This window comes from Clavelina lepadiformis, chromosome 5 (assembly GCF_947623445.1).
Source record: "Clavelina lepadiformis chromosome 5, kaClaLepa1.1, whole genome shotgun sequence".
In the NCBI taxonomy this organism is placed as follows: Eukaryota; Metazoa; Chordata; class Ascidiacea; order Aplousobranchia; family Clavelinidae; genus Clavelina; species Clavelina lepadiformis.
The window spans coordinates 21,532,873-21,560,705 of NC_135244.1; the positions used below are offsets into that span (position 1 = coordinate 21,532,873).

The 27,833-nt window shown below is 34.8% G+C and overlaps 4 protein-coding genes across 7 annotated transcripts in view; all 4 read left to right on the plus strand.

The window, feature by feature from the left end:
* Positions 1 to 7,303, plus strand: part of LOC143460550 (NACHT, LRR and PYD domains-containing protein 3-like) — a 41,560-nt gene extending 34,257 nt beyond the window's left edge. For 2 of the 4 annotated variants that reach the window (XM_076958113.1, XM_076958112.1), the window contains 10 exons: positions 370 to 424; positions 726 to 828; positions 964 to 1,002; positions 1,881 to 3,676; positions 3,813 to 3,974; positions 4,240 to 4,401; positions 4,651 to 4,806; positions 5,831 to 5,972; positions 6,904 to 7,108; positions 7,171 to 7,303. In XM_076958113.1, the coding sequence (XP_076814228.1) occupies positions 370 to 424; positions 726 to 828; positions 964 to 1,002; positions 1,881 to 3,676; positions 3,813 to 3,974; positions 4,240 to 4,401; positions 4,651 to 4,806; positions 5,831 to 5,972; positions 6,904 to 6,908 (2,620 nt within the window). In that variant the 3' untranslated portion in view covers positions 6,909 to 7,108; positions 7,171 to 7,303. Of the gene's footprint in view, positions 1 to 49; positions 160 to 369; positions 425 to 725; positions 829 to 963; positions 1,003 to 1,880; positions 3,677 to 3,812; positions 3,975 to 4,239; positions 4,402 to 4,650; positions 4,807 to 5,830; positions 5,973 to 6,903; positions 7,109 to 7,170 lie in introns of all 4 variants that reach the window. The other 2 variants (XM_076958111.1, XM_076958114.1) reach the window with 2 other exon arrangements.
* Positions 1 to 27,833, plus strand: part of LOC143459118 (uncharacterized) — a 239,056-nt gene that overhangs the window by 143,619 nt on the left and 67,604 nt on the right. The gene's annotated exons all lie outside the window — the stretch shown is intronic.
* On the plus strand, positions 7,544 to 11,552 carry LOC143460551 (ribonuclease inhibitor-like). The gene is made up of 7 exons (XM_076958115.1): positions 7,544 to 7,668; positions 7,982 to 8,073; positions 8,646 to 8,810; positions 8,977 to 9,138; positions 9,391 to 9,552; positions 9,902 to 10,057; positions 10,825 to 11,552. Exons 2-5 carry the CDS (start codon positions 8,041 to 8,043, stop codon positions 9,472 to 9,474), a joined length of 444 nt encoding a protein of 147 aa, XP_076814230.1. The 5' UTR covers positions 7,544 to 7,668; positions 7,982 to 8,040; the 3' UTR covers positions 9,475 to 9,552; positions 9,902 to 10,057; positions 10,825 to 11,552.
* The window catches only part of LOC143459119 (uncharacterized), a 30,583-nt gene continuing 19,048 nt past the window's right edge, over positions 16,299 to 27,833 (plus strand). Inside the window, exons 1-2 of the mRNA XM_076956098.1 lie at positions 16,299 to 16,471; positions 27,670 to 27,820. Coding sequence (XP_076812213.1) covers positions 27,754 to 27,820 — 67 coding nt within the window. The 5' untranslated portion in view covers positions 16,299 to 16,471; positions 27,670 to 27,753. The remainder of the gene's footprint in view (positions 16,472 to 27,669; positions 27,821 to 27,833) is intronic.

Genomic DNA, 27,833 nt, shown 5'->3' on the forward strand with positions numbered 1-27,833 from the left:
AAATGTGGGTACGGGTAATTGAAAACTAGCTCAATTTTTGTTTTTGTAGTTTTATAAAACACACGATTAGTTTTGTCAGAATTAAACAAACAATGATGTATTTTTAAACATGGATGAAAATGCTAAGGAACAAAGAAGGCTTGATACTGGATCACAGAGGTTAATATTTATGGTATTGATCACTTTGAAATGTACAAGAACAGTTATGCAACAAATATTTTGTGATATTATTTTGTCGGAATTAGTTGGACTTGTTTAGGCTGTCTTTGTACTTACAACTGTAAAGCACTTATAATAATTTCTTCATTGTTTCTGTGTGTAGTTTTATCACTTTCATTTACTCCGCCTTAATAGAATTTTTCCCAACAGGGATGTTGAAAGACAAGATAATGAAGGACAAACCTCACAAGCAATGGATCATCAGGTATAAAAATATGACTGTTTGGCCTCTAAAATCTGAATTTTATTTGCTTAAATTTACTGAAAGGAATCTCAGACTTATAGTGACAGCAAGTTTTCCAAGATGTAAACTAAGCACAAAAACATGTAAAATTGTGAGTGTCAAGACAGAATAGCACCTTACACACTGCTGCATAGTAACAACATCTAAGACGCTTTCTGTCAATACAATTTGCAATTATCTGATACAATGTACTTCTAAGAATTAGTGAGAATACAATTTAGGTTTCAGCGCTATTAGTGCTTCTAATTCATTTTTTACTTAGATCCAAAGAAGTATACCGCTGCAATGCACAGGCACCACAATTCAAGGGTCAAACATAGTTAATTCTAATGTTATAATGAATTCTGGACCAGTTACGATCACAAGTAAGAAATACCAGTCTCCGTTCTTCGCATGATATTATAAGTTATGATTTTTTTAGTAAGTATGTAATAATTAATTATGTCAACATGCTAATGTGTATTGTATTGTATTGTACTAAAAATACAACAACTTTACAGATCAGTCTATAGTTGAAAATGTGAACATTGATGAACTGTGTAAGTATATTATGTTTTTTTGAGCTTTCCGTTTGTTGAAATATGATTGACATTTGCTTTGATCTCAAGATTGTAACTAAGTAGAAATAATGTAGGTTTAATACAGATTTGTATCCAGTGGTAGGAATATTTGTCTTGTGTTAACTAAGTATTTTAAGAATGATTGAATAAATCGCATTCCTAACAATGTTTTTGTGATATGAATACAACTTGGACTCAAACTGAACTTGATGAATCGCCTTATTCTTACGTGTAATAAGATAAAGATGCAAATTAAGGGCATCATTTAGATAAAATTAATTTTATAATTCTTTTTTTGAAATCAAAGAACAGACAAAAAGTGTGTTAGGTGTTAAAGTGTGTTAGTACTGTCGGTAACGTTACCGGTACTTGGCAAAAAATGTAAAAAATCCGGTATTTGGTACTATTTTAAAAAAGTAGTTGGTAATTTGTCAGTACTTGGTACTGAACTACTTTTTGTGTAAAAGATGCTGCTGCAAATGCAATGTTTGCTGCTATTATGCCCCCGGTAAAGATTGTTCCAGGTCAAAACATATGTGATGTTAATCGCTTGCAAGTTTACTTGACATTTCTAGCTTAAAAAATCGACAGATGCTAAAATTAGTATTAAGGATTATTTAACATGTACTTTTGAAAACATACTTGTTAAAATTTTGAAATTATCATGTGAAAAGTACCGAGTACCGGGACCGACTGAAGTTCCGACTGAAAATGAAAAAGTAATTCGTTGCAGAGATTCGGTACTTTTTTTCAAAAGTACCGTCGGTACCGGTATCGGTACTGAAAAAGTACCGCGGTACAGTAATTCGGTACTATAGTACCGAATTTGTAAATATTTTATTTTTATTTTTTAAAAGGTAAGGATTTGGAAAAAAGGCTTGTTGAAGCAACAAAGAATGCTTCTGAAACCATCGATCCAGTTGTTGATCTTGACCATAGCATTGACTGGGTGTCACTTGAAATTGCTGAATCCAACGAGCCTTCTATCACAAATGAAACAACACATCATCATCGCAGAGAAGATTTTCAAAAAATGTACAAAACAATTGAAGGAAACCTCTCCTTAGAACAATTATGGCCCCTTGCTCAACAAGAAGCTAAAAATGAAGCAGAAATAAAGTGCAAGACAGAATCAGCCAAGCAGGATTACATTAGAAAGCATGGAAATGTTGTAGGAATTCTCGGGGAGGCCGGCATTGGCAAAACAACACTTTCTAAAATTCTTGTCCAAAAAGTGCTTAAAGAAAAGTCACAAATGTATGATTGTCAGTGCCAGTATATTTTTTATATCCCGGTGCGAAACATGGATTTTAAAACGGAGACCTTTTTCCTTCCACTGCTTTTAAGCAGTGCTTCGTGTGAATATAGTTCACACATCAAAGAAGAGAAAATAAGAGATAAGGTCCTTGATAAGTTAGATAACAATCCCAATGTTGTGATAATCCTTGATGGTCTAGACGAGGCTGATATCAACTTTGTTTCCCAACCTTCTAACATTTCCAAATATGCTAAGTCAACGGCAGAATATTTTATTAAGAATATTTTGCAAGGTAAACTTCTTCCAGATGCTAAAAAGTATGTCACTTCAAGGCCGCGACAGTTTTATGATCTTCACAATGAATGTAGGCCACGATTTAAGGCAAATATACTTGGTCTCAGTAAAGAGTCACAGCATAAACTCTGCAAAGAGATTTGTGGTGAATCTTACAGTGATGTTTTGACCTATCTTCAAAATCATCCTGACATATTTGCTTACTGCTATGTACCAGTAAATTGCCAACTGGTTTGTTTTTGCATTCATCAGTTTTTAAGCAGTGGAGGTGACCAACTTAGTCGTTGTACAATGTCTAAGATCATGACTTCAGCCTTTTCTCTATTCCTTGATTCTTCTCATTTTCGAGAAAATCTCAATTCTGAAGAGATGCAGAAAGAACTTAAGAAGATACCAGCCTTAGCTTGGTATGGGTTTGTGAACAAAATGTTGCTGTTCAAAAAAGGTGATCTTAAAAAAAATGGAATTAACATCAACAAGGTCCTGGATTGTTTTCTGCATAGTTTTGTTGACGGCAAAAGGTCAAATTTACGTTTCAAAGTTATTGAAGGGAAAAAGGTTTTCTTTTTTTCTCATATGATATGGCAAGAATTTTTATCCGCCATGCACCTTATCTTGTTCATGCCTCTTGAGGACTTTCAGCAACACCTCCACGAGTTTGGCTCCAGTTGGTGGCAGATGGTGACCAAGTTCATGTTTGGAATTCTTTGTCAAGATGTTTGTGAGCAGTTGGAAGAAATATTTCCCACCATGTTTGCTCCCAATGATGATGAAATTGCGAGAAAAATGGCATATTTGAAGAATTTTACTTCAAAATATCTTGAAGATTCTATGAAAAGAAGCTTTGATTTGAAAAGTTTTCTCCAGTTATGTACGTTAGTATATGAATTTCAGAATGAAGATCTGACACCAGAAATTGCCGAAAAATTGCCCACTATGATAGCTATCGGCGGAGATTTGCTCCCAAGTGACATCACCAGTTTTCATTATGTTCTGAGCAAGAGGAAGAATTCTATTGATTTAAAATTTCATGTGAATTCTATTGAAGACAGTTTTCAACACTTCTTTGAAAAGATGTCTTCCATTGGTAGCATTTTGATGGTACAACTGAATTATTTTTTAATTTTTTGAACATTTTTGGCTTTTATTGTTAATTCTATGGGTTGGATCTTTCAACTTCCATTTGTGAATTTTCTGAAATTTAAAATTTTGAAAGTTGTTTTACTTATTTATACAGATATCTGCAGTTTCTTGCAATAAAGGAAATCTTGATCTCACAAAGATGCAAAGCTTGGTGAAATGCTTAGACAAGATTACGTGTCTTATTCTTAATGGATGTGACATTTCTGAAAATGCTGCTGAGTGTCTAGCTGAAGGATTGTGTAAACTCTCTGCTCCTGTACGTATTTGTTACTTACAACGTGATTTGGAATTTATCAGGCCTTAATTTTTTTCTGTTACTGTTTTGTTATGTAAGTGGTCTTTAACTGATTTCATGTTAATGGTGATATTGACTGGTAAGGTTGGTAGGTTGGTAGGTGAACCTGAAAATGAATTAGCAACAATGTTTTATGGTTAACATAATGTCACTACATGTTCTTATATGTAAATACCTTTTATTGCATTCTTTTACTCTTTATGACATTTTCATCTATGTTTGATAGATATCGGAGCTTTATTTGGCCAGAACCAAGATTGGTGACACTGGTGCGCAATATCTGTCAAATTGTTTGAGGAAAATAAAGAAGCTTTATCTTGCTGAAAATGTCATCACAGCAAATGGTGCCGAGTTTATATCAGAAGGACTTAAACCGCTCAAACAACCTGTACCTGCTGTCTTTATTAATGTGTTGTATTTTTAAGAGAATATGTAACTCAACATCAAGCTTACTATATGATCATATGTGTTGTTTTTTAAATATTTTATAACATATAAAAAACAAATTTGAAATGTCATAGTTGATGGCAATCTATTATGGGTTTTGTTTCCCACAAGATGTGGGCTTACAGTTACAGTCCATGATAAGTAGCACTAAAAGTTAATATTTTGCAACAAAGTTACGTTTTTGTTATAGATGACTTGTCTTGATATTTCTTGCAATTCAATTGGGGATAAAGGAGCAAGCTTTGTTGCTTCTTCATTGAGTAAAGTGGAGCAACTTGCAGTTAAAGGTTGTGGATTCACAGAAAAAGGAGTTAAAGCTTTTGCTGATGCTCTTAAAGACACAACCGTATGTTCAGTTAAAGTAGATTGTAGGTGTTTGTAAAACAAGGAATATTGTAGACCTGTCATGTGCAAGTTATACATGCAACTCAAACAGTGTCAGCTCAGTAGGGGACTGGTTTGTGCACTGGTCTCGCATTAAACACTGCTCGTATTTCATGTTTGATACTCAGTGGCGCTATACCACTGAAAAAACCTTTGGGCAAAGCATTACTGACACTTGCTACTTTTCAGTGGATCTGGTAGATAGTTCTAAATCTGGGCAATACTATATTAAAACTCAAAAACGAAAACAAAATTGTATAACAAACGGAACTTGCACAAAGACTCAGTAACTGGGACATAAGCACTGTTCCCTCTAAACTGCGTGCGTGTGCAAATGCGCACTGTTGACACGATCTACGAAAAACATTTATGCGATGTTGGGAAAAAATCCAACCTGAATTGAAAATAAAATAAACGCATAATAATGTCCACAGTGCGCACGTCTGATGTTGCTCACAGTGGTGTAAGGGACCTCTCAGGGAGTTAGTGTGTTTGCTCAGACTTGTGAGAAGTTAGAGGGAACATTGGACATAAGTGATGAGGAATCATCGCCGGGTTTAAGTCATACAAAAATGTCACTCAGTCTGAGAATAAACGTTACAATAGACAATAACTTAACATACCAGGTTAGATACATGCAAACTGCTCTAGTGTTTGTTAAAAACTTTGTTAATAAAAAGTGTATAATTTTTTGTGCACGTTATACTGGGTATATGCTAACTACAATAAGCATTTTAGATAAGAGCATTTTTATAAGATGATCACTCTGGCTTTTTAAAAAATATCTTGCAAGTTAAACAGTTTGAGCAAATCCTATTTAAATTTTTTAAGTAACGAAGTTAGAATTTGTTTTTTCTTGTATAATTGGTAGAGCAATAAATATAGAACTTGTTAAAAAGCTACCAAGTTTAATTAAGAGTAACATGGTTGAATAAGTCCAATAAAAGTGCATGATCTACACGGCTGCTTTTACATTTTATAAATAGATGAAGAAGCTTGAACTAAGTTACCAAGATCCGTTGAAAGCATCCCATCGTCTAATTACCATATCATGTGATATGGAAATTCTTCTTAAGAAAACATCTTACCATCGTGATCGCATAACTGGAGTTGGTGTTGAATTGATTTGTGAGTTTCTCAAGTTCTCAAGTTTCTGAGACAAAATTCTATATTGTACCACGCTCCCGCTCTTTTTAGCGATTACAAAATATTTTCACTTTGGTGCATTTTCAAAAACCAATTGCATTTTTATATCGCAAATCCATAGTGAAAGCTTGTATCTAACTCTAGCCTGATAATTACTTGTCATTATTTATTGTAAATGCTAAGGTATTTTATGCCTTCTGATGTTGAAAAGATTTGTGATTTGTCACACCTGTCAAAAATGGTGATAGATGAGTAGAGTATTAAGAATCTTCTACAATTGTAGATGACAATGTTTAACAATTTAAGATTTTTCACTTTCAAATGATTCGTTATATGTGGTTAGTTTTTTTTTACCAAAATATGACGCTATAGAAATGTTATTATAATTATTATATTATGATGACAACTTGGCTCATCTGTGTGAGCCTCCCTATCATTGACCATTGTTGTCAACTTAAAAAACGAAGCGTTTATATCTAATTGTCATCACATAGTTCTGATGTGCTTAGTGTTGTGTATTGTAATGCTTACTTTTCGCCATTAACTTTTTGCGATTTATTGTGCATAAATTTAATCTCAAAACAGTCACTTTCATAGAAGTATAGTCATAAGACACTCCAAAACTTGATATTTTTAAAAATCCAACCATTTGTATCCATTTTGTGCATTTGCAATGTTGTTGGTGCAAAAAAACAAGGATGACGAGTGAATTACGAGAACGCGCTCGTTTTTGTGTTTGTTTTTTTTTTTAAAAAACAGCGTTACTCTCGAGGTCTTTCCTACAAAATGGAACGCACTCAAAACTGCTTGTGCTCGTACCTAGCTCTGGTTACTGCTTATAAACATTTTATAACTTTTTTGTTTTCTAAAGCTTTCCAGCTCATTGAAATAATTGGTCTGAATATTTTTTCAGATTGAAAACGTCACATTTAAAAGACTGTCATATGGAGATTGTGCAGCAACTGCTATTGCACAACTTCTTTATAATTTAAAACATTTGGAACACTTAGATTTATCTAACAGCGATATGACAAGTGATGATGCAAAAGTCATAGTACGCTCATTGCAAGATCCATCACAACAGCAGGTGTGGCTTCTGTGATTTATGCATTGTTTGTGTAAGTACAAGTATTTCAAACTTGTGTATAGAAAGTGAAACTGCATGGTTTCATATGTTTAGTTATCGTTCCTATCATTGAGCTATACAAAAATTGGTGATGATGGAGCAAGATTTATCTCAACTTATTTGAGCAAGTTTGAATCACTTGATCTATCAAACTGTGGAATAACAGCAATTGGTGCAAAATATTTATCAGATGGACTTCGACAGCTTAAAACTCCTGTAAAGTTTGGCACTAATTGAAAATATTTTCTAATTGTTTCTATAATTGCCTGCACATCATAGTCTATATTTCATACATGCTTGTTCAGTTATATATATTTACAAGTAAAGAACACATCTTTCAGTGTTTAGAAAGTACAGGTATTGTTGCATGGCTGACTAACTTCTGCGTGTACGTAGATGAAATCTCTTACTCTCGGTTCGAACTTGCTTCGTGACAAAGGTGCTAGTTCTCTTGCTTCTTCATTGAGCAAATTGGAAGGACTTTTTGTTTCATACTGTGGGTTCACAGAAAAGGGAGTTGAGACTTTTACTGCTGCTCTTAGAAAAGCTCAGGTAATGCATGTCTGAATAAAGCATCTTGGTTCCTGTGTTTGAAAAAAGCAAAGCAGTTTAAATACCACTTTGTATGTATAATAATCACATGACATTTGATGTTTGACTAAACATATTACCAACCTTTGGGTCTGTAGGTCAAGTATGTAATTAAATTTAAAATTAGTCGGAATTCTTTTCTGTTTTGTATATTGTGATTTTTATGTGAAATGATCTGTTTTTTTTTAGATAAATCAGTTTAGACCTAAACAGTTTTTTCTATCTTATGAAAATCCTGATCAAACATCTCCAATCTGTTTCACTTGTGATTTAGAGGATCTTGCCTTGAAGTTGGATTACAGTTGCTCAAATTCAACTGGCGCCGGTGTAGAAATGATTTGTGAATTTGTAAAGTGCTGTAGTACTGTAAGTACCATAAAATTTTAAGTGCAAATTTTAAACCTTATTAACAGGTTGTAACCAAGTCATTTTTTTCTGACTCAAGTCAAGTCGGGTCAATGTAAATTGTAAGTCAAGTCAATACCTTTCAACGTAAAAACTGTTTTGACGTCACATTATGTGTTGCGTTAAAATGGTTGCTATAAGGTCATAGTTTTCTACAAATTAGTCTACTGGATACTTCTTACGAAGAGTATTTTTTTTTGAAAATGCTTCGTTTTTGTTACATAAAATGTTCTTTTAATCTCTCACAATCGTCATAACGTGACTTGAGTGATTCTGGACTTTGACTCGAGTCAAGTTGAATCATTTAGAACCCTTGACTTGAGTCAAGTATGGTCATCAAAAAACGTCACTCGAGTCAACTCAATTCAAGTCAATGATTTGAGTCATTACAACAATTATCAATTTCCAACATTTTTTTATCAAATGATGATTTTGTTTAATAATGTTTTTCAACGCATCACATAAAAGTATGTTTTATTCATCTTTTGAGGTCTTTTTACATTATAACTTTTGAAAGATACTCTTGATTTTAGTTCAACAGATTCTCTGTGGCTGGTGTGAGAGATGGAGATCGTGCAGCTAAAGCTATTGCTCAATGTATGCACAAGTTGAAGCATCTGGAAATCAAAAACTGCGACATGACGAGTTCTGGTATAAAAGCGTTATCAGATGTAATCGGGAGTCTGCCAGAACATCAGGTCTAGATCTTCCATAGGCTGCTTGTTTAAGTTGTTTGTCAACAAACTTTCCAACAATCGTACATATTTGAACAAATTAACTGCACTTATGGTAGATATCTAAACAAGTAGATTTATGTAGCGTGACAAGGTTAGAGTCGTTATTACTACTGCTTGCTGTTTCCAGATGGTGGATCTTGATTTTTCTTTGACAAAAGTCAACAATGATGGAGCACAATTTTTGTCAACTTGCTTAAGCAATATTAAACAACTCTATATCCCTGATAGTGGTATAACAGCAGAAGGTGCCGAATTCATATCCGATGGCCTTCTGCAGCTTACAAAACCAGTAAGACTTGGAGTGTGTTTGGTTGAATATATAGTGACATGTTAATTTGTAATCATAATTGCACTGGTTTTGCGATAATTAGGATTTGCTTTAGTTATTATGCCTAAAGTGAACTTTTTATTACACTCGTGATTCGAAATAACCTGCATTTATGGTAAACAGCGATGTTCTGTGTGTGGTTTAGTTAAAACGTCATTTTAAGAAATGTGGTTGCACAGTAATTACGATATGTCATGACATTTGATGTATTAGATGGAAGGAATCTATCTTTGGGACAATGACATTGGCGATGTTGGTGCTGCAGCTCTTGCTAGAAGTCTACATAAAATTAAATGAATTGGATTATCAGGATGTGGGATAACACACATAGGAATAGAAGACATGTCCAGAGCAATCGAAAAACTTTCTCAAACAGTAAGTCTGGCAATAAACATAACCAGGTGGTACAGGGTCTGCCCTGTTATATTACCTGATAAAGATGATGGTGGAAGAACCGTGTAAAGGTGAATAGTGTTATGAAAGCAACAACAGAATAGAGTGGTACCTCAAAGGTAGGGCACTTTATTACACTCCGAGCTGCTACCGTATTCTGCTGAAACAGTAGGCCTTGGCAATAAATTACAAAGCCTTCATTCGAAAAGTTACTTGCTTAATCAATAGTCTGTTTTTTGAAAAAATTAATTATCCTTCTGGCCATTTTTAAATTATACCCTAGCGTTAACTTAGTTGTTTTAAATATCATATTAATGGATGTTTTTTGCAGATAATGTTTCAAGTTGCAGAAAACAAAATTGGATTGAAAGGTGCAAAATCTTTGTCAAAGTGTGTGAAAAATATTAATTTTTTGAATGTTTTCCGCTGCCAGTTGACTGAAGAAGGTGTACGTATATTACGGAAGGCGGTTGATGAATCTCCTGGTGTAAGTTGGCAGAAGTGTTTCTTACTATCTTGACGCCTGGTTCATATCAAATTCCAGAAAATGTTTTTGTGTGGCTTGCGTTATACTTGAACTCTTGCCATCGACAATAATTTCTGCACATCTTCTAGGAATTATTTCTAGCATAAAAACTGTAGTTGTATTTTTTCTTGTTTTATTTAATGACTCCTTTTAATTTAAATATGTGTTTTCAGTGTTATTTTTTTCAGGTTTGGCATTGGCGACCACTAGGAAATTTTTAGAGACCGCAAATTTTAAAGACTAGTTGTTTATTATCAATGCAAAAGTATAATTTTTGAGAGACGTTTGGACAAACTTAAAAGACCGTTTCGGTCCCCAAAAACCATAGAATATTCTATTTCTAGATACATTGCCCACTTGCAAAGGTTAATGAGATACTTTTTGGTTAATCTTTTGCCTATAGCACAACCTTGTGTTGTAAGTAATTACGCTAAGATTAAATTGTATTGCCAAGTTATGTTTTTTTCATTCTTTGTACTTCGTTATATGATAATTGTTACAACGATATATGTTGCAGTGGTAATACTATTTTGTTGCATATTGTGATTTTCTTGTCTGGTTCAGTATAAATTAATAGCTGATAATGGAAAACGTTTATTTAAAGCATGGTAGTGGAAAAAACTTTCTCCATTTTTGTCCGAAAATTTTTTCTTAAAAATTCTAGCATTAGTGACTTAAGTTACGTCCGTTGCTAATAAAATAACTTAACTGAATTTTTTTGTTTACAGAAAACAACGGTGACAACTTGGTATCAAGTAGCGTAGCATCATTTAACGTTACTTTCATCAATCGGTTAATCAACACTTGATTCCCACAGATGAAACACTAGCTCACTCGGCAATTTAAAAAACCGAAAATGGGCCAATGCATTTAATCAAATTTATCACCCAAATTCCCACCGTACATGTCTAATTACGAATACGAACGATGCTGGTTTCCAGAATCAGTCAGGCAAAAAGATTGGTGGAGTGTGTCAGTTCCTCACAACCACAATAGATTTTAATCGCAAACCAATGCGATTAATTCATATCCGATGTCACTTACAGCTTCTTTCTGTAGACAGGAAAATCCGACGCCGCATTTGACCCCACAAGCGCTTATCTTCTAAACTTAATTATTGGAGTTTGGTCATTTTTGCGAAAGTTCGTTGGTTAAAGAAACGTTTATTCCAATTATCATCTTTTTACGTAGTAGGCAGTGCCTAGGCACCTTCTCGGCTCATCCTTTTACGATGAATTAACTGTAACTTAATCTCTATATGTTCGGTTGGTTGATTTACTGCTGTCGTTTTTCATTGTGTGCAGATAAATGTGTTGCATTTAGTGAAATTCTTTCAATTTTAATCAGTTTTGATTAATGACGTAAGCATATGGACTTAACTCATTCTACTGATATGAGAATGTGAAGCATTGTTTGTTTTGTCATAAATAAATAAGGTTTCAGCAAATTTGAGGGCAAGTTTTGCACGAGAAACTTTGAAAACATTTCTGTTAGCACACAATTGAATTTAATTTTATAATTTTTTTAAAGTAGCCTACATTTGTTTTAGTAAACCGAAAATCAATGTAGTAAGGATTGGAGTCGTTGCCTTAGTTCGAGTCGAGAATCACATTTTCCTATGACTTGACTAAGTCGAGTCAAATTTCGAAACAGACTTGGTCGCGTTGTGACCGATGTGATGGCAAAAATAAAGCTATAGGTAATAAAACAGTTATTTCACTAAAAAAAATTCCATCTTTCTGAAAGCAGGTATCAACAAAACGAAATTTGAATAGCAATGACGTCATCAAAACCAATATTTCACTTTGCTGAAAGTCGTTTATTTTCAAAATTTGTAACTCCGGGCTAGGTTTGGGGACCAGAAACATTTTGAAAAATGCAGGAAAGTCGAAGTCACCCAAGTAAAGAAATCATAACATTTAACAACACAACATCATTACAATCGCTATTCACTTTGTTTGACTTGTTAGATGAGTCTCATCAATTCCTGCATTTCTCTAAGGAATCACCGATTAAACATTTTTAAATACGGTTGCGTAATCATAGTACTTGTAGTTGATCGATAGGCTACAAGTTTACATAGACAGAAGCAAAATGTTTTTTGCTACCAGATTTTTGAAAGTACAATCACAAAGACTTTTACAGCTTTGTGTATGACGACAGTAACCACAAAGGTGAAGCGTTGCTATAGTATGATCAAATATTTACGGAAAGCTCTTCATTGTTAATTCACCCCTTGTGCGGTCAATTATTTATTTATTTATCTCTGTGCGTTATATCAGCGAGTGGTTGTACTTGCGTCCGAACGTGTAGCTCCACGCCACAAGCCCACACAACACACTACATGGCGAAGGTATAACAACCGCCAACACCACGTCGTCACTTTGGTTAGGCACCTTGCATTCACCTAAAGTAACAAGAAGAATTCTAACGTCATACTACCTAATACTACACGTCATCACTTATCTTTAAATACTGCGAGCAAAAGTTTACAAAAATTTTAGGTATTCTTTTTTAGTCCAACGATCTATTAATCGTGGATGAATATTTGATAACTTTGTTTAGTTTTAGACTTATTCTAGTCGCCAGTAGGATGGTTGGGCGTCTTTCTCAAATGCAAACGAGTGGTAGTTTAAGTTTAAAACATCAACAAATCCAATAGGAAACGGTATGGTGCCTACATGACAATAAGCGTGGTGAGCGAACAAGACCAATCTGCCCCGAACAACACGTCGTGACTTCAGAAAGGTTTGCAATGAGATTGTAAACGTAAACGCACTGAATGGAACGTTTTCGGTTTCGCTCGTTTTTCAGTCTAATTGGCACAAAAAATGAATCCCACTTTGTATGGTTTGGTTCCATGCTATGATTGCATTTTAACCGAAGTAAGGTCACGTGAAGAGTTGAGGGAACTAGACGTTCTTCATCAACAAGAAATCCACAAGAAACAGCCAGAGTAACAATACACATCACACTGGTTTGGAAATGTCAAATGCAATTTATCTGCTTTTGCGGTTTTCTTTTGTGTGATTTCATAGAAAAGATGAAACAAAGCAAAAAATTCACTTTGTTTTTGATTGAGTACACTGTGTTACAGCGTATTTAACATTATATTCAAAGTCGTTGTTGTTCAATGTTATTGTTGAACTTTTTAGCTTTGGACACAAAAATGTTTACAATATCTATTCTTAATGCTTATATAAGTTAGTTAATTTGTTTGATGGAACGATAGAGTAATAATTACATTAATTTCTTGTTTAAGACGTCAAACGGTGGCAAATGACAGCTAAGCAAGCAAACGATGACGCAATAGTAATTTACTTTGCCCTGGTACAAACCGATGTTTGTGAAAAACTTTTTAGAAAACGATTAACTAGGTCTATTGGTTATAGAATAAATCATGTCGGCACATTTTCTAAATTTGGCTTCCTGCACTCAATACTAGTTGTACTAACAACAATTTGAACTGTGCAATAATAACAGATCAAACAGCGGTCAAAGGTCGCGTGACGTAATTCTTTCAACTTTATTTTCTGCTGATGTAAAGATTGTTTGGTTGATAAAATGAGTTTTTGAGAATTAGAATAAATTTATATGCGTACTTTCGGCGATCAGATCACCTCTCATGTCATGTAAAGGCAACATCTTGCTAGTTGCGAAGAAGATTTTTATTTGTTTAATCGGTCATTATAGTAAAACTTTTTCCTTTTATCGCAACAAAGCTCTCGTCTCATGACAACCTGACATTGAAACTCACGCATAACTGTACACTTGCTTCTCTAACTTAGGTGTTCAATTCTATTATACTTGCCGTCTACCACTGGTGAATTGCACTCGACAAAAATGTTCCTTGCTTGGTGATATTTTCACGGTTTCAAACAAACTCTTGTTTTGAAAAATTAGGAAACTTTGTAAGAAACTTATGACATAAAAACTCATATTCTGTGACAAAATTAAAGAAAAAGTCATTATTGTTAAAGCTGAACCGCAAATTTTCACGATTTCAAGCAAACTCTTGTTCCATTTCAAGAAAGCTTTATTGTGTGTTCCCATTGTTACCGTGAAACATTTTCATTGTTGCAGACATCACTGTATTTCGTTTTTATCTTCATCATGAATTTGTTCAACGATTTTTTGAAAGTGTACGACCGTGTTACTGGGAACTTGCATCGGATTACATCCACACATTCTGTGCTTTATTTGGCTCAATATTTAGTTCTTTAACGGTCACATGGAGTTTTTACTTTTCATTTCCTTGGAGTATGACTTATTACCAGGTCACTGGCTATTAAGTATAAATTGATACAGAGCAAGGAATCCCATGCAAGCTGACAAATCATCGCCTGCGACAGTGTTCTAATAACTTTTATGCAATCAACTTTGTAGCGGAAAAATATTTTGAGTTTCTTGTGAAAAATATCATGTAGCTTTCGTTCTTAATGTAATATGAGATATCAACATTACATTAACATATTTACTGCTGTATATTGCGTTATTGTACATGATGTCATATGTTACTTGTTTCAAGCTGGCGTTGAAGACTTTTGGCAGCAAGCTTCATTGTAGCGGCCATTAAAGTATTGTTAATTTGTCGTTGGTTGGCGCTCGTAAGCTAGTTCGCGTTTTGTGCAAAAACTTAGTGTTTTAATCGCTGCATGCTCATTTGTTATTCAGTTTACGATTCTGCTGTTTTACTACTAATAGTCGTGAGCTCTGAGGTTTCAGCCTTCAATAAAGAACACATGAGCTTATCTATTATTTAATATATGAGCGAGGATATTAACTGGGATCAGATCTACTGAAAATATACTTCTCGGATTGTAACAACCGATCTGATCTCGCCATAACTTACCGATACCTAGCATAGCAAGGTAGAAGGAATATAGAGCATGAGTAAACACACTTTTATTGGAGCTGCCACCTCAACTTGGTAGTTTTTGTGGTGATCTGATGCTGTAGTTGTTTTTCAACTGTGAACGGTCAATTTTTCTGATATTTACGAGACACCAGTTACCGGGATTTATCATGGTGGTGGTTGTCCCACTCTAACGATCAATCATGAAACCGTAAACTGCCTCTTCAAAATAAAGTCACCTCACAAGCCAGGTTGGAAATCAACTTAATCGGCCATCTTGAACAAATTAAAACAGTCCTTGGATGGAGCGTGGAGCGTTTCTTGCTTCTTGCTTTGACGGTTTTAATCACTCCAATCGTCCTGCGTCTTTTTTTCAATTATTATGGACTTGTAAGAGTGAGTGGTGGAGTTGTTAGAGTCTTTCGCTTGTGTTTACCTTGTTGAAAGTGACGTCAATTTGTCGACTTACAAAGCGACAGGTACAACGGTTGCGCTCCACGCTTATATTTTATGCCACTATAAGCATTGATTCTATAGATATGGCACGAGAAATCGGGCTAGCTTTACCTTGGTCGTCAACTTGTTGTGTCTAAAAGCGATCGGTATAATTATTGCGCATTGTTGCGATTATGATTGCGCAAAACCGCCATTATTGCGCTATTATGATATCACATTGCATTTTCTCTAAAGGTAACCTTGTATTTGTGGTTTGGTTTGTAGGCCAGGATGCTTTTCTGTTTGAGGTGGATACAGTTGTGCATGGCTGGATTTGACGGTTTTAATCACTCCAACCCGTCCTGCGTCTTTTTTTTCAATTATTATGGACTTGTGAGAGTGAGTTGTGGAGTTGTTAGAATCTTTTCAAACCTGTATCTTGCTCAAAGCGAATGTTTGCTCCCGGAACTTTTAAATTTTTATTGGTGTTCTGCAGAGAGCACTGTTAGCTGAGCACGTCAAAGATTACCAAGTCCACAAAGCTTCGGGAACGTGACGTGCATTTAAATCTGCCATAACGTTTGTGCGAATGAGCAATGCAAATAAATACTGAAATATTACAACGCAAATCATCCCAAACTTGGCTTTTTTTCTCTACATGTTTTTAAAATTATATTGGAAGATTTTAATTTGCCACAAATGTCTGTTAGCATTTACGTAAGATTAAAGAGAGCGAGAGAAAACAAACAATAAGTTAGTGATTTCTCATGGTTTTATGAGAGGCTGCGTAGTGGGCTTTGTATGCACAGAGCAAATGACTGTGGTATAACCTTTTTTATCCAAACGCTGTTCCGTTTAGTTTGTGTGGTAGTTTGTAAGTCAACCTTCGTTATCACTTTGTCACTCAGGTAATCAGTTTTGTAAGCCAGTGGTCAGTCTAACAAAGCTTTCATTGATCTGATTTTAACAGCAGGAAATAATTCAGAAAATGTTTTGAAGTCACTTGTCTTGTGAGAACTATTACAGGAGCTTACATGGCATCATTCAAAGCAGTCTAAGCTAATTTAACTGAACAACTTGTGCAGGTAATTTTGAGTTGGATCTTTAATTTGTCTTCAATTACACGATTTTTGCAAAGTTTAATAGAAATATTTTTTCTTGTGCTATTTGCAGCTGCTATACATTCAATAGTCATTAGTTAAGTATGCTCCTATAGTTTCCGTTTTCGTTTACTATATAACTTAGTACTATTTACTACAACTTGTATTTAACTTTAAAATACTGAAAGGTATTTGGCATTTAAGCAAAAACTGTAAACGCTGAAATTTTAGAATTTGAATCTTAAACTATTAAATTAAAGACATTTTCTGCTTGGAATTATTCTGCTTGGGTTGTTTGGTTATACTGAACATAAGCTTAGCTGTTTAAGTATTTTGGTATTTAATTAATTTACATAAATGTACATCAAAAACGTAATAATTTTACATTGTCTGATGGTGTGGTCTTGCTGATTAATATCTCGATTTAACAATGATTATAATAATAACGTAAACCAAATAATGTATTTGTGCGAATCAGCTCCCAACAAATCTTCATGACATTGTCTCACTGGAACATTTTCTTTCAAGAAAAAGTGAGAATATAACGCTAGAATTTGTGAAATTTAAAGCCAAATCGTTATTTTTTTGTGTTATGCAGCGCGTGCCCAGCAATGCAGTTGCATCGACCTAAAGCCGGCCCAGTATATACTCCTTTCAATGTTTTCCAACAGAGATTTGTTGTTCGTATGTATAATACGTCATCTTAGCGTGTTTTGAGCTGATTTTGTGGTTGAGCTTGTTGCCCCTATTGACAGCTGAACTTACATGAATAACAAAATTATAGACAAGCATAACTTATTGCGATCGCCACATTGACTACTAGGTGGCGGTAAAGCGCTGCGTTCAATTTCGGAAAAACTTTTTTATATTTGTGCTTTTCGTGTATCACAGTTCGTCTGATTATATGCCCTGACAAAAGCTTATGTGATGTGAAGTGTTTGTGTCAACTTTTCTTATCTTGTAATTTCCAAATTTGGCTTCTGGTACAAGATAAAAATTGTACAATAACTCCGTGTTAGGTCAAATAGCGGTCAACGGTCGCGTGATGGGATTTTTCAAACTTATTTTCTCCTGACCTGCAAACCTTAAACGATTTTTGATTGCTGATGATATTATGTAAAGATTGTTTGAGTAATAGAATGTTCATTTTTAGATTTAAAATGAATGTAAGATCTGTCGAAGATCAGAGTTTGATGTCTCATATCATGTAGAGGCCACGTCTTGCGAAGAGAATTTTTGATTCTTTTATCGTTCATCAAAGTAAAACTTTTCGCTTTATCGCAACAAAGCTTTCGCTTGTTAACATGAAAACATTGAAGCTCACGCATAACGCATAACTATACACTTGCCTTTCTAACTTAGGTGTTCAATTCTATTAACTGGTAAATTGCACTCGGCGAAGTTCGCAAAATTGTTCTTTGCTTGGTGATATTTTCACGGTTTCGAGCAAACTCTTGTTTTGAAAAATTAGGAAACTTTGTAAGAAACTTATGATATAAAAACTCTTGTTCTGTGACAAAACTGAAAAACAAGTCATTATGGTTAAATTTGAACCTCAACTTTTTTTTGTAAAAATGAACCTTAATTTCAACAAATCAACGTATTTGGAAAGAGAATATTTGTTACGTCATTATGAGTGCCATTTATCCTGGTTCGGGTTTTGATTTGATTGATTTTGCGGTTGATTGGTTTGGTTTTTTGTTAACTGGATACCACGCATACAAGAATGACAAAGTTATGGATAGATATAACTTATTGCGACCGCCATACTGACAGCTACGTAGCGGTAGAACGCTATACTGTGTATTTGCGCTATTCATTTGTCACAACTCACAAGGCAACTGCTTTTCATGCAACTCTGCTCCTTTGAACATGCGGATAATGCTCTAACTTTTCTCAATTATTGGAATGAATTTTTGTTTATTTACGAAAAGTGGGTTAATATAGAATAGATGGAGAAAGAATTTATTTTCATTATTGCAAACAGTTATATTGTTTTATGTACTTTTAATTGCACATGTTTTGCATCGTAGATATGTCGAGTGAACTTATGCTTCCGTTGTAGCTGAGTTTTAAGTTTTTATTCGTTTCATGTTGCCTGCACTGTTGTCGTCACGCGATTTGGCCCTTGGAAGCGCTAATATTTGCTTTCCTCTATATTACTTCGGTACGTCGCGGGCTGACGATAACAAGATAGTACGATATACAGGAGAGCAATCTAGACGTGGCTTGCGATGCGACAGACGTAATTTTGACTGTTGAAGCTCATCAGGGAATCGTTTTATTCAAGATCTTAGCAAGCGGAAGTGTGTTAACACCTTGTTTTTGGTTTTTGCGTTTAGTTTAATGAGCTGAGTCATTAGATTTATGAGACTAGCAGACCTATCTGGTACACTATGCGATACAGTGATTACGATTTATACTTGTGTAACTTTCTGTCCAGAGCTTACACAGTTACAACAGTCAAACCGAATTCTTTTCTTTGAGTGTTCTTATTTCTGGAAGTAGTATGACGTAACGTTACTGTTCTACGTCCAGAAGCGCATTCACATTCACAATTAGATACAATAGTAATGATTTGGCCTGAACGATACAGTCTGGCAACAATCTTTATCCTGGGTTCTTCGTTCTGAGAAGTTGACTAGTAATTAGGCGGTAAACAGTAATGCAAAATTCCAGTGATATAAGCAATCAATCTAATGGTAGTGGCAATGCGCTCATGCCAGTCAGCACGCAAAAGATTCCTTATGAATCGAGATTATTATTTATTAACATTTTGTTGTATGTTGCATTTTGAATATGTTATAATTGAATTTGTTGTTTTTGTTTCGAAACTGTAAATCGCTTTAAGAGGTTTGAACTGATCAAGGAAGGTCTGTAATGTTAATGTAACTCCGTAATTACTGCCAGTATAGTTTGTTTTTCTCAATTTTGTTGTCTTCACTTATCTTGAGATTTCTATGGTATTTGTAGTTGGTAAACAGGTCCCCGCCATTTTGGTATTGAATTATTAAAATGCTAGAATGCGATTATGACGACATAGATTGCAAAATCGAAGTTTGAATCCTTACTTTTGAACTGAAGAACAAGCTTTGTAGGCTTTGAAGTGAGGGGCAAATCCAAAAACAAGTTGATCTTATGGGAAACAACATCACTCATTAAATACTCTGGTAAAATAGTTTTGAAAAAAAATTCTTAGTTAGGTAATTGTACGCAAAAGAAAATCGCAAACTTAGCCTAATTATGACGTAGTTGAAGGCTCTTGTGATGTCATGTAGGTAATCGCAGACAACAATTCCAAATTCGGTAGCGTATGCTGTCCAAAGAATAAGGTAACTAAATAGACACAAATTGTTGGGCTACCGGATTTGTTATGTTTAAAACAATCGCGATTTATTCAATTACAGTTCTCCGCATTGCTAATTTCTTCACATTACGCCTAATTGGACATAACATAGGCCAAAATCCTACGACATAGTCTACACTTCTGACTTCAACTGACTATCGTGCAAGAAAAGCAACAGCAACAGCAGCAGCATGCTGTCAAGCAACTTGACTAATCTAAGAACTTGCATTTGGACTTGCCTTTGTCTTAAAGTTACGATGACGCTGGTTGAGATTACCTACGGCCTAGAAGTTCAAGTTAATCGTACTCTCTTCTGGCTTAGTTGTACAGTTGTAAACTGTGGATTAGACTATAAAGGTTTTTGGAATATCTTTTTAATTCAAAGTTGTGTTACGATTTTTTAGAATTTTGTGTTTTTTTGTGATAATTTCCTGGAGAATAGAAAAGCATATTGCAAAGGCTGATGCCCCTGTGCAGCTTTCACTGTACCATTAGCCTACATTAAGCTTACTATCGAGGGCAGCTTGTACTACTTTTTGACTGCTTTTTATTGCATTTAAAGCCAATTTTTGCGGTTTACATTTGACCAAACGTAAGTATTACAACATCATAACCTAAACCTTAATTGCCTATCTTTAACAATTCACTGCTTGACCCACTCTTGATGAAGGAGAAACTCTCAATTTTGAGAGCGACTAGCTTATTTCACTGTAAGGTACTGTACTGTACTGTATTTCACTTTCACAGCATTGTACATGGCCAACATTCATTAGTGAAAATAAATAATTAATCATTCTTTAGTTTTCCAGAGTTAGAGATGTAGCCCTCAGCTTGTCGCTACAACTATGATTGGTACCACAAATAAGAAGTCACTTCCACAGATCATTTCATAAACGCATGTCTGTTATATCCTTTGTGTGTTTGAGTTGGCCACATCTTTATGGCTGTAACTTGCCAGCCGCAGGCAATAACCATCTCTGCTATAGAAGAGTGCTATCAGATTTTAAATTGGGAATTTTAAAGTAGGGATTAGGGAGCACTTAAAAAAGTGTTGGCTATTAATTCAAATATATACTGTATGGCCATAAGAAGGCAACATAATGACAGACAAGGAAACTAAAACAAAGTAGCAGTAAGAGAAAATGAGGTAAATTGAGTCGTGCAGTTCTCGCGCTTTTTTGTAAATTTAAATTGTTTAATGACATCAGCTATTGGTGAAAATTGATACCAATAACAGCCAATTACTGAGCAGTAAACAATAACAGTAGTGCTATTTGAAAGCAGCTGGCTGCTGTACAACAGTAACACCCGTTCTTATGATTACAAACCCTGCCTCTCTCACTCGCTATCCAGCAACTACATGATGTCACCAATAGCAGGGTGCTATACCGATCAGCAACATCACCTGTCATCAGTTATAGAGTGCTACTCAAACACAGCAGGCTGCAATTGGTGACGTGATGAGAAGCTTTTAGCATGTGCTCAGTTAAAACTGCTATAGCTCATTTGTCATTAAAATTCGAACAATGCATTTTTGCGCATGCGCACAACGATTGTGCAAAAATCTATTGTTGTGTGTTTTTTCGCAGTGAACCACATGAAAGCAGCCGTTGAAAGCCCTACTGTCACTGAAAAGTTTTTCTTTCAGTGCACCTGATAAATGGGCATATAAATGTAATGCCAGAATTTGTGCCACACCAAGGTAATACTTATAACATAAAATAAAAGGCAAAACCACATTTCTTTTTTCTATTTAAGTAAAACTCAACAGACAAAGTAACTTGATTTCTGATAAATATATAATAAAGCCTTTTGATCAACTAGTCAGCACATCAAATATTGTTATCATAGAAGCATATTATGATAAACTTTCAAATCACTGGTGGTTTTGTTTCATCTTAATGGGGGTCTATATCAGAATCGAGTAGTAAACAATTGTTATATCATACTCTGTTTTCTTTTACTTAATAACTTTGACATCCCATTCAATCATTTTGAAAGTTGGAGTGCAAAAGTATAAGAGACCCTGAAATAGTTCTTAAAATGTTTGCTCGTAATAAGGCAAGATGAGCCATTGGAAAAGTGCAAGTTTAGGCTTTCTTATGATAATGTTATTTAAAATATGTTTTTACACATTTAGTTATTGCTTTATTTACATCTACTGGGAGAAAGTTGGCTAATATCTTTCTGTACTATCGGCAAGATTGAAAAGTTTGTTGTTTTTGGGTGATAAATCCCTCGGGCCACAGGAAGGAACAGTAGCAATTAAACGTACAGTTAATTTTAATCTCCTCTCACGTAGCAAGCTTTTTAATCTGGCCTACCAGTATGCAAACATGCAAGTTAAAGATAAACATCTGATCAGAATAATACGGTAATATTTAAATAGTGGAAATTATACACTTACAATCTTTTGGTGTCCTACACAACAGACTAAGCGCTTACCAAACCAACGATGGTGCCTAAGTTCATAATTATGACGTTATATAGTGTGCTAACTGCTAAAGGCTTTCTATACCTTGTGAGCTACAGACGGGCAATGCGCATTTATAAACGAGCGACTACTCGTTAATGTGATGACTGACGATGCAAGCTACTACAGTGGTCCACGGAAAAGTACAAAGAAACATTTGTTGCTTTTGGCTTATGTCTGAAGTCCGTTTATTGTACTGTTAGTTTTTTAGCAAGTAGTGTCTTGGTGTTGCTTGAAAACATCCTTGTTAGTATTTGTTTTGTCTATTTAAGTTGTCAGAGAATAAATAAAGATTAGACATTTTCACTTTCCAGCTGTCAAACGAAGTTTGTAGAACAATATAAATTCAATTTCCAGCTTTTTAGAGAAAAAATCCAGTCAACAAAACATCTCAACTTTCTCCACTAGGTAGCTCAACTTGCCCCATCCAGTGAGGGTATATTGAGCTATTTGAAAGCATATGTGTAGAGGCGTGTGGATGTATATGCATAAACTATAATCTCAATACACTATATTACAAAGGTCTAGAACAGGGGTTCTTAAATTTTTTTGCACACGCCCCCCATGACGGTACCTAAAAATTTCACGCCCCACCTCATTGCAAAATAAAAACGCATTAAATAAAACAACAATTTATTTTCAATTAACTTTCATTAATGTGAAGGATGTAGTTGTTTTTGGGAAACCAAACGTTTAATTCGAGGCTTTGTAGAAGATAATGCACATCTTAGGTCGGCTTCGCAGTCAAGTTTGTTCCTAGGTTTTGTCTTTATATTCATAAAGATGACATTGCAAACGACTTGGTCTCAAAACGTCGTTGCTTAGCACGACTTTTCCGTTCACTGTGGTATCTATAAAGCAATACTTCAGATAATTTTGGTCTTACTTTCTCTTTTTTCCACTCATTTTGTGTCACTACAATTAGTTTAATTACTAAAGTACCTGGTTATTAAATCAGTACTAAACTTAAGTTTTCTTCATTTTATGGTTTTAATACTGGCTGACGTTGGTTTTACCCTATTTAAACCGGATGCACGACATTACTATTTTTATTATGTGTGGCCGACACTGCACATAAATTTTCAATTGTTAATGACTCGAAAATTATACGTCGTAAACTGATCGGATATTTACAGGTTAGTAGCAAAAACATCTGGCTTCTTGTATACATCATAGTTGTAAAACTAAAGAAAATGCATTTAGTGTAAATTAAGTATTTCTACAAGTGATATATTTGTAAAAGTTTTTCTTGTTACGCCAACCCCCTGTTGTGAGAAAGAACAGGTCACCGCAAAAAGAGAACACAAGACAACAGTTAGTCGAGCTAGGACTGCATGAATGAGTGAACGAAAACGATAAGCTTCAATGCGGAGAGACACCAAATATTATGACGTAACAATTGACGTATTTCAAAATCCAAATTTGAAAAATACAATTGCCATCGTGACACACTTAAAAATTTTAGTAAAAATGAATCTATAGCGAAAGTCAAGAAAGCATGTTTAGACATAGCTCATATAATAGACAGTTTGTCACATCTCGCGCCCCCCCCCCTATGAATGTTAAACGCCCCCCTAGGGGGGCGCGCTCCTCATTTTAAGAACCACTGGTCTAGAATGTATTTTAGACCTCCAATGCAAGCAGCAATGTGAGGTAAATAAAATAAAAAATATAGGTTGAAAACCGAAAAATAGCTAATCTTACCCCATTCTCCTAGAATTGCTCTCTTTATTGTTCAGGCGGGTGATTGTGTCAATTGTGCACTGCTTCTTGAAGCCACTTTTATAGGTCTACCATTTTCGTGTTCACGCAAAGACTTTTCGTAAAAAAAATTTTATGATTCAATCTTCAAAATGTTTTACAAAGTAAACAACATCAGTGACTGTCACATGCAAAAAAGCAAATTAATAGATTTACTGTTGTTCTAGAATAGGTTTCTAAAGACTTCTGCTAAGTTTCAAGCCGCAAAGCAAACGAAACTGTCTGAAATGATATCACATGTGAACTTCACCTAAAGTAACCTGAATTCGACTCATATGATAAACAATGCTCAGTTTATTACCCTCAATGCAACAGAATTAAGGAATTCTTCTGGTCTTTTCATCGTAGCATTTGTAATTTATTTATGTTTAGGTTTAGCATGTTCATGTTCGCCTTGAAATGTTCATGCCTTTTTTGTCATATATTTCCGGCACATCGCACAATGTTTTATAAGCTCGAACGTCTGCGCGAGATGTCCTCAGAGCCTCAGATATAAACGCAGACACAGACGTGAAGTTATAGACATATGTAATACCGTGCTACTGTAGTCGTGGTGAATGCAAATCAGTAGATATCGTGTAAACAGTCGTATGACTTGTGTTCTTGGTTATTTGTAATGTTGAGAAAGTGTACAGCACCTACAATAAAAGCCTTTTCTGGCAAACGGTATTTGTTATAATATAATAAGAACGTTCGGCTGTCAGAAAGGTTAGAGAATTCTAACCGCACGCAACAATAGAGTCAGATACTAATGTAGTAGGTTAACTAAGTCAATAATGTAAGCTAAGACCGATAAAACTCTGTATCTGCATCTGTCGGCATCAACCTCTGCATCCTAAACGACCCCAACCTCTACATAGCAATTAAACGTGCAGTTAATTTTAATCTCCTCTCACGTAGCAAGCTTTTTAATCTGGCCTACCAGTATGCAAACATGCAAGTTAAAGATAAACATCTGATCAGAATAATACGGTAATAATTAAATAGTGGAAATTACACACTTACAAATTTTTTCCTCTTTTGGTGGCCGACACAACAGACTAAACGCTTACCAAACCAATGATGGTGCCTAAGTTCATAATTATGACGTCATATAGTGTGCTAAAGGCTTTCTATACCTTGTGAGCTACAGACGGGCAATGTGCAGTTATAAACGAGCGACTACTCGTTAATGTGATGACTAACCATGCAAGCTACTACAATGGTCCACAGAAAAGTACAAAGGAACATTTGTCACAACCCCCCGTTGTGAGAAAGAACAGGTCACCGCAAAAAGAGAACACAAGACAACAGTTAGTCGAGCTAGGACTGCGTGAATGAGTAAACGAAAACAATACGCTTCAATGCGGAGAGACACCAAATATTATGACGTAACAATTGACGTATTTCAAAATCCAAATTTGAAAAATACAATTGCCATCGTGACACACTTAAAAATTTTAGTAAAAATGAATCTATAGCGAAAGTCAAGAAAGCATGTTTAGACATAGCTCATATAATAGACAGTTTGTCATCTCTCGCGCCCCTGAGTGTTAAACGCCCCCCTAGGGCGGCGCGCTCCCCATTTTAAGAACCACTGGTCTAGAATGTATTTTAGATCTCCAATGCAAGCAGCATTGTGACGTAAAAAAAATAAAAAATATAGGTTGAAAACCGAAAAATAGCTAATCTTACCCCATTCTCCAAGAATTGCTCTCTTTATTGTTCAGGCGGGTGATTGTGTCAATTGTGCACTGCTTCTTGAAGCCACTTTTATAGGTCTACTATTTTCATGTTCACGCAAAGACTTTTCGTAAAAAATGTTTTACCAAGTAAACAACAGCAGTGACTGTCACATGCAAAAAAAGAAAATTAAAAGATTTACTGTTGTTCTAGAATAGGTTTCTAAAGACTTCTACTAAGTTTCAAGCCGCAAAGCAAACGAAACTGTCTGAAATGATATCACATGTGAACTTCACCTAAAGTAACCTGAATTCGACTCATATGATAAACAATGCTCAGTTTATTACCCTCAATGCAACAGAATTAAGGAATTCTTCTGGTCTTTTCATCGTAGCATTTGTAATTTATTTATGTTTAGGTTTAGCATGTTGTAACTGAGTGTGACTAGTGACTATATCGCTGAAAGTACGTCACACACAAAATAGGGGGTTAGGTTAGGAGAGTAGGTGTGTAAAAGGTTGATTCTAGCTTTTTAAGGTTTTTATAGAAGTTTGAATTAGAAGGTTGATTTAGGATTAAATAAAAACTAGAGTTTATTTGTTCTTTGTAGAAATTGGTTTGAGGAAAATCGGAGGAGAAGGTTTGGAAATATTTAAAGTTAAAGTTCTGTTATACTGTGGAAGGTTGTTACGCATATGACAAAGAAATGATTCGCTTGTGCACTACTTGTGTAAAGTATTACACAAGAAACACATCTGTCATAAAGACCGCATATGCTGGCGGTAATTGTTGAATATGAGCGAGGATTATTGATGGTTGATAACTTGTTTTACTTCTGCTTCGATGTTTGAGTTCTCATTTCTCAAATTGCGCGACTATGCTGTTAGTTGCTTAAATTCTGTCAATACAAATTACTAAATGATAAAGTTCCAATTTTATTTATTATAACACAAAGGCTCTTGCCTTTGGGCAAATCTTGCTGATTGTTACATCGCGCTCAGTAACACGTGAGACGGTAAAAGGGAAAAAGGAAAGATTGAAAACATTACAACAGTATATATATGTGGCACACTAGTTCCATCGAGGAAATCATCTGACGTCATTAAGGAAAAATCAAGTCTGGTAAACAACTGAATTACAAAATCCCAAATTAAATTCCAAACATCTCGAAAACAACTCGTGAGTCGTGACATAATCGTCACACGCATAAATGATTTTGTCTTTTAGCAATTAAACTGCATAAAATATAAGTTGGATGATAACGCATGTAATAAGGTGTTGACGTAGTAATTAAATGCTTTTTAAATTTTTAAGCTATCACAAGAAATAGACGATATATAACTACTTTATCTTTTGTGTAAATTTCACGCTTGAGCAATTTCATAAATGGGCCAAAAATTTTTTTTTGAACTGTCAAAATTTGGAACCGGGCTGTTTGAATAATTTTTGCATTCCTGTTTGCAGAATTTACTCCACAACAACATATACAAAAATAGTGGAAATCTGATAGGGTTGGTTCCATGCCTGTATATGTAGCTATGGAATGACTGTTTTAGTAGTGTTATAGTACTGTACTTCAGTATTATCCGATGTTTTGATCGGTACACACAATTCGCAAGGGATATTTATGATACGTGCACTGCTGGAAATTGAAATATTTTCGAAGGCGCCTTGAAGTTGTTGCTTGTTGTTTAAGTTTTACTAAAGATAGTTGATATTTGACCTTGTAATTATAGGTTCCGCAACGCTTTGTTCATGAAAGGGGGTTAGATTAGGAAAACGGGCAAACAGTAAAATGAAATGGCAAAATGTTTTATTCATGTAAATATATATGGGCCTAGTTAGATTTGGATTAGAAGATTGATTTATGTTACAACTAATTTGCATTAATACTGTTTATCATTTTTAGATGTTTTTAATACTTTCATTTTATCATTTCAGAACAAATTCTTATTATGGCGCTCTTTGAGGCAGTTTTGTAAAATTTGTTTTTGAATTAAATCAATCCGATGGTTTACTGCTAAAATGGCTACATTTTATGACGAAGCAGTTTCCTTTGGTTTGGAACCCGAAGTTGCCACTGCTGTTGCTGGTATGTTGTTGTC

Bases quoted from the DNA above. Each gene is read 5' to 3' on its own strand.
- LOC143460551 (XM_076958115.1), top strand. From the start codon at position 8,041: ATGATTTGTGAATTTGTAAAGTGCTGTAGTACT. The intron at 8,074-8,645 runs GTAAGTACCATA...TCTTGATTTTAG, and splicing joins TTGTAAAGTGCTGTAGTACT to TTCAACAGATTCTCTGTGGC. The intron at 8,811-8,976 runs GTCTAGATCTTC...TGCTGTTTCCAG, and splicing joins GGAGTCTGCCAGAACATCAG to ATGGTGGATCTTGATTTTTC.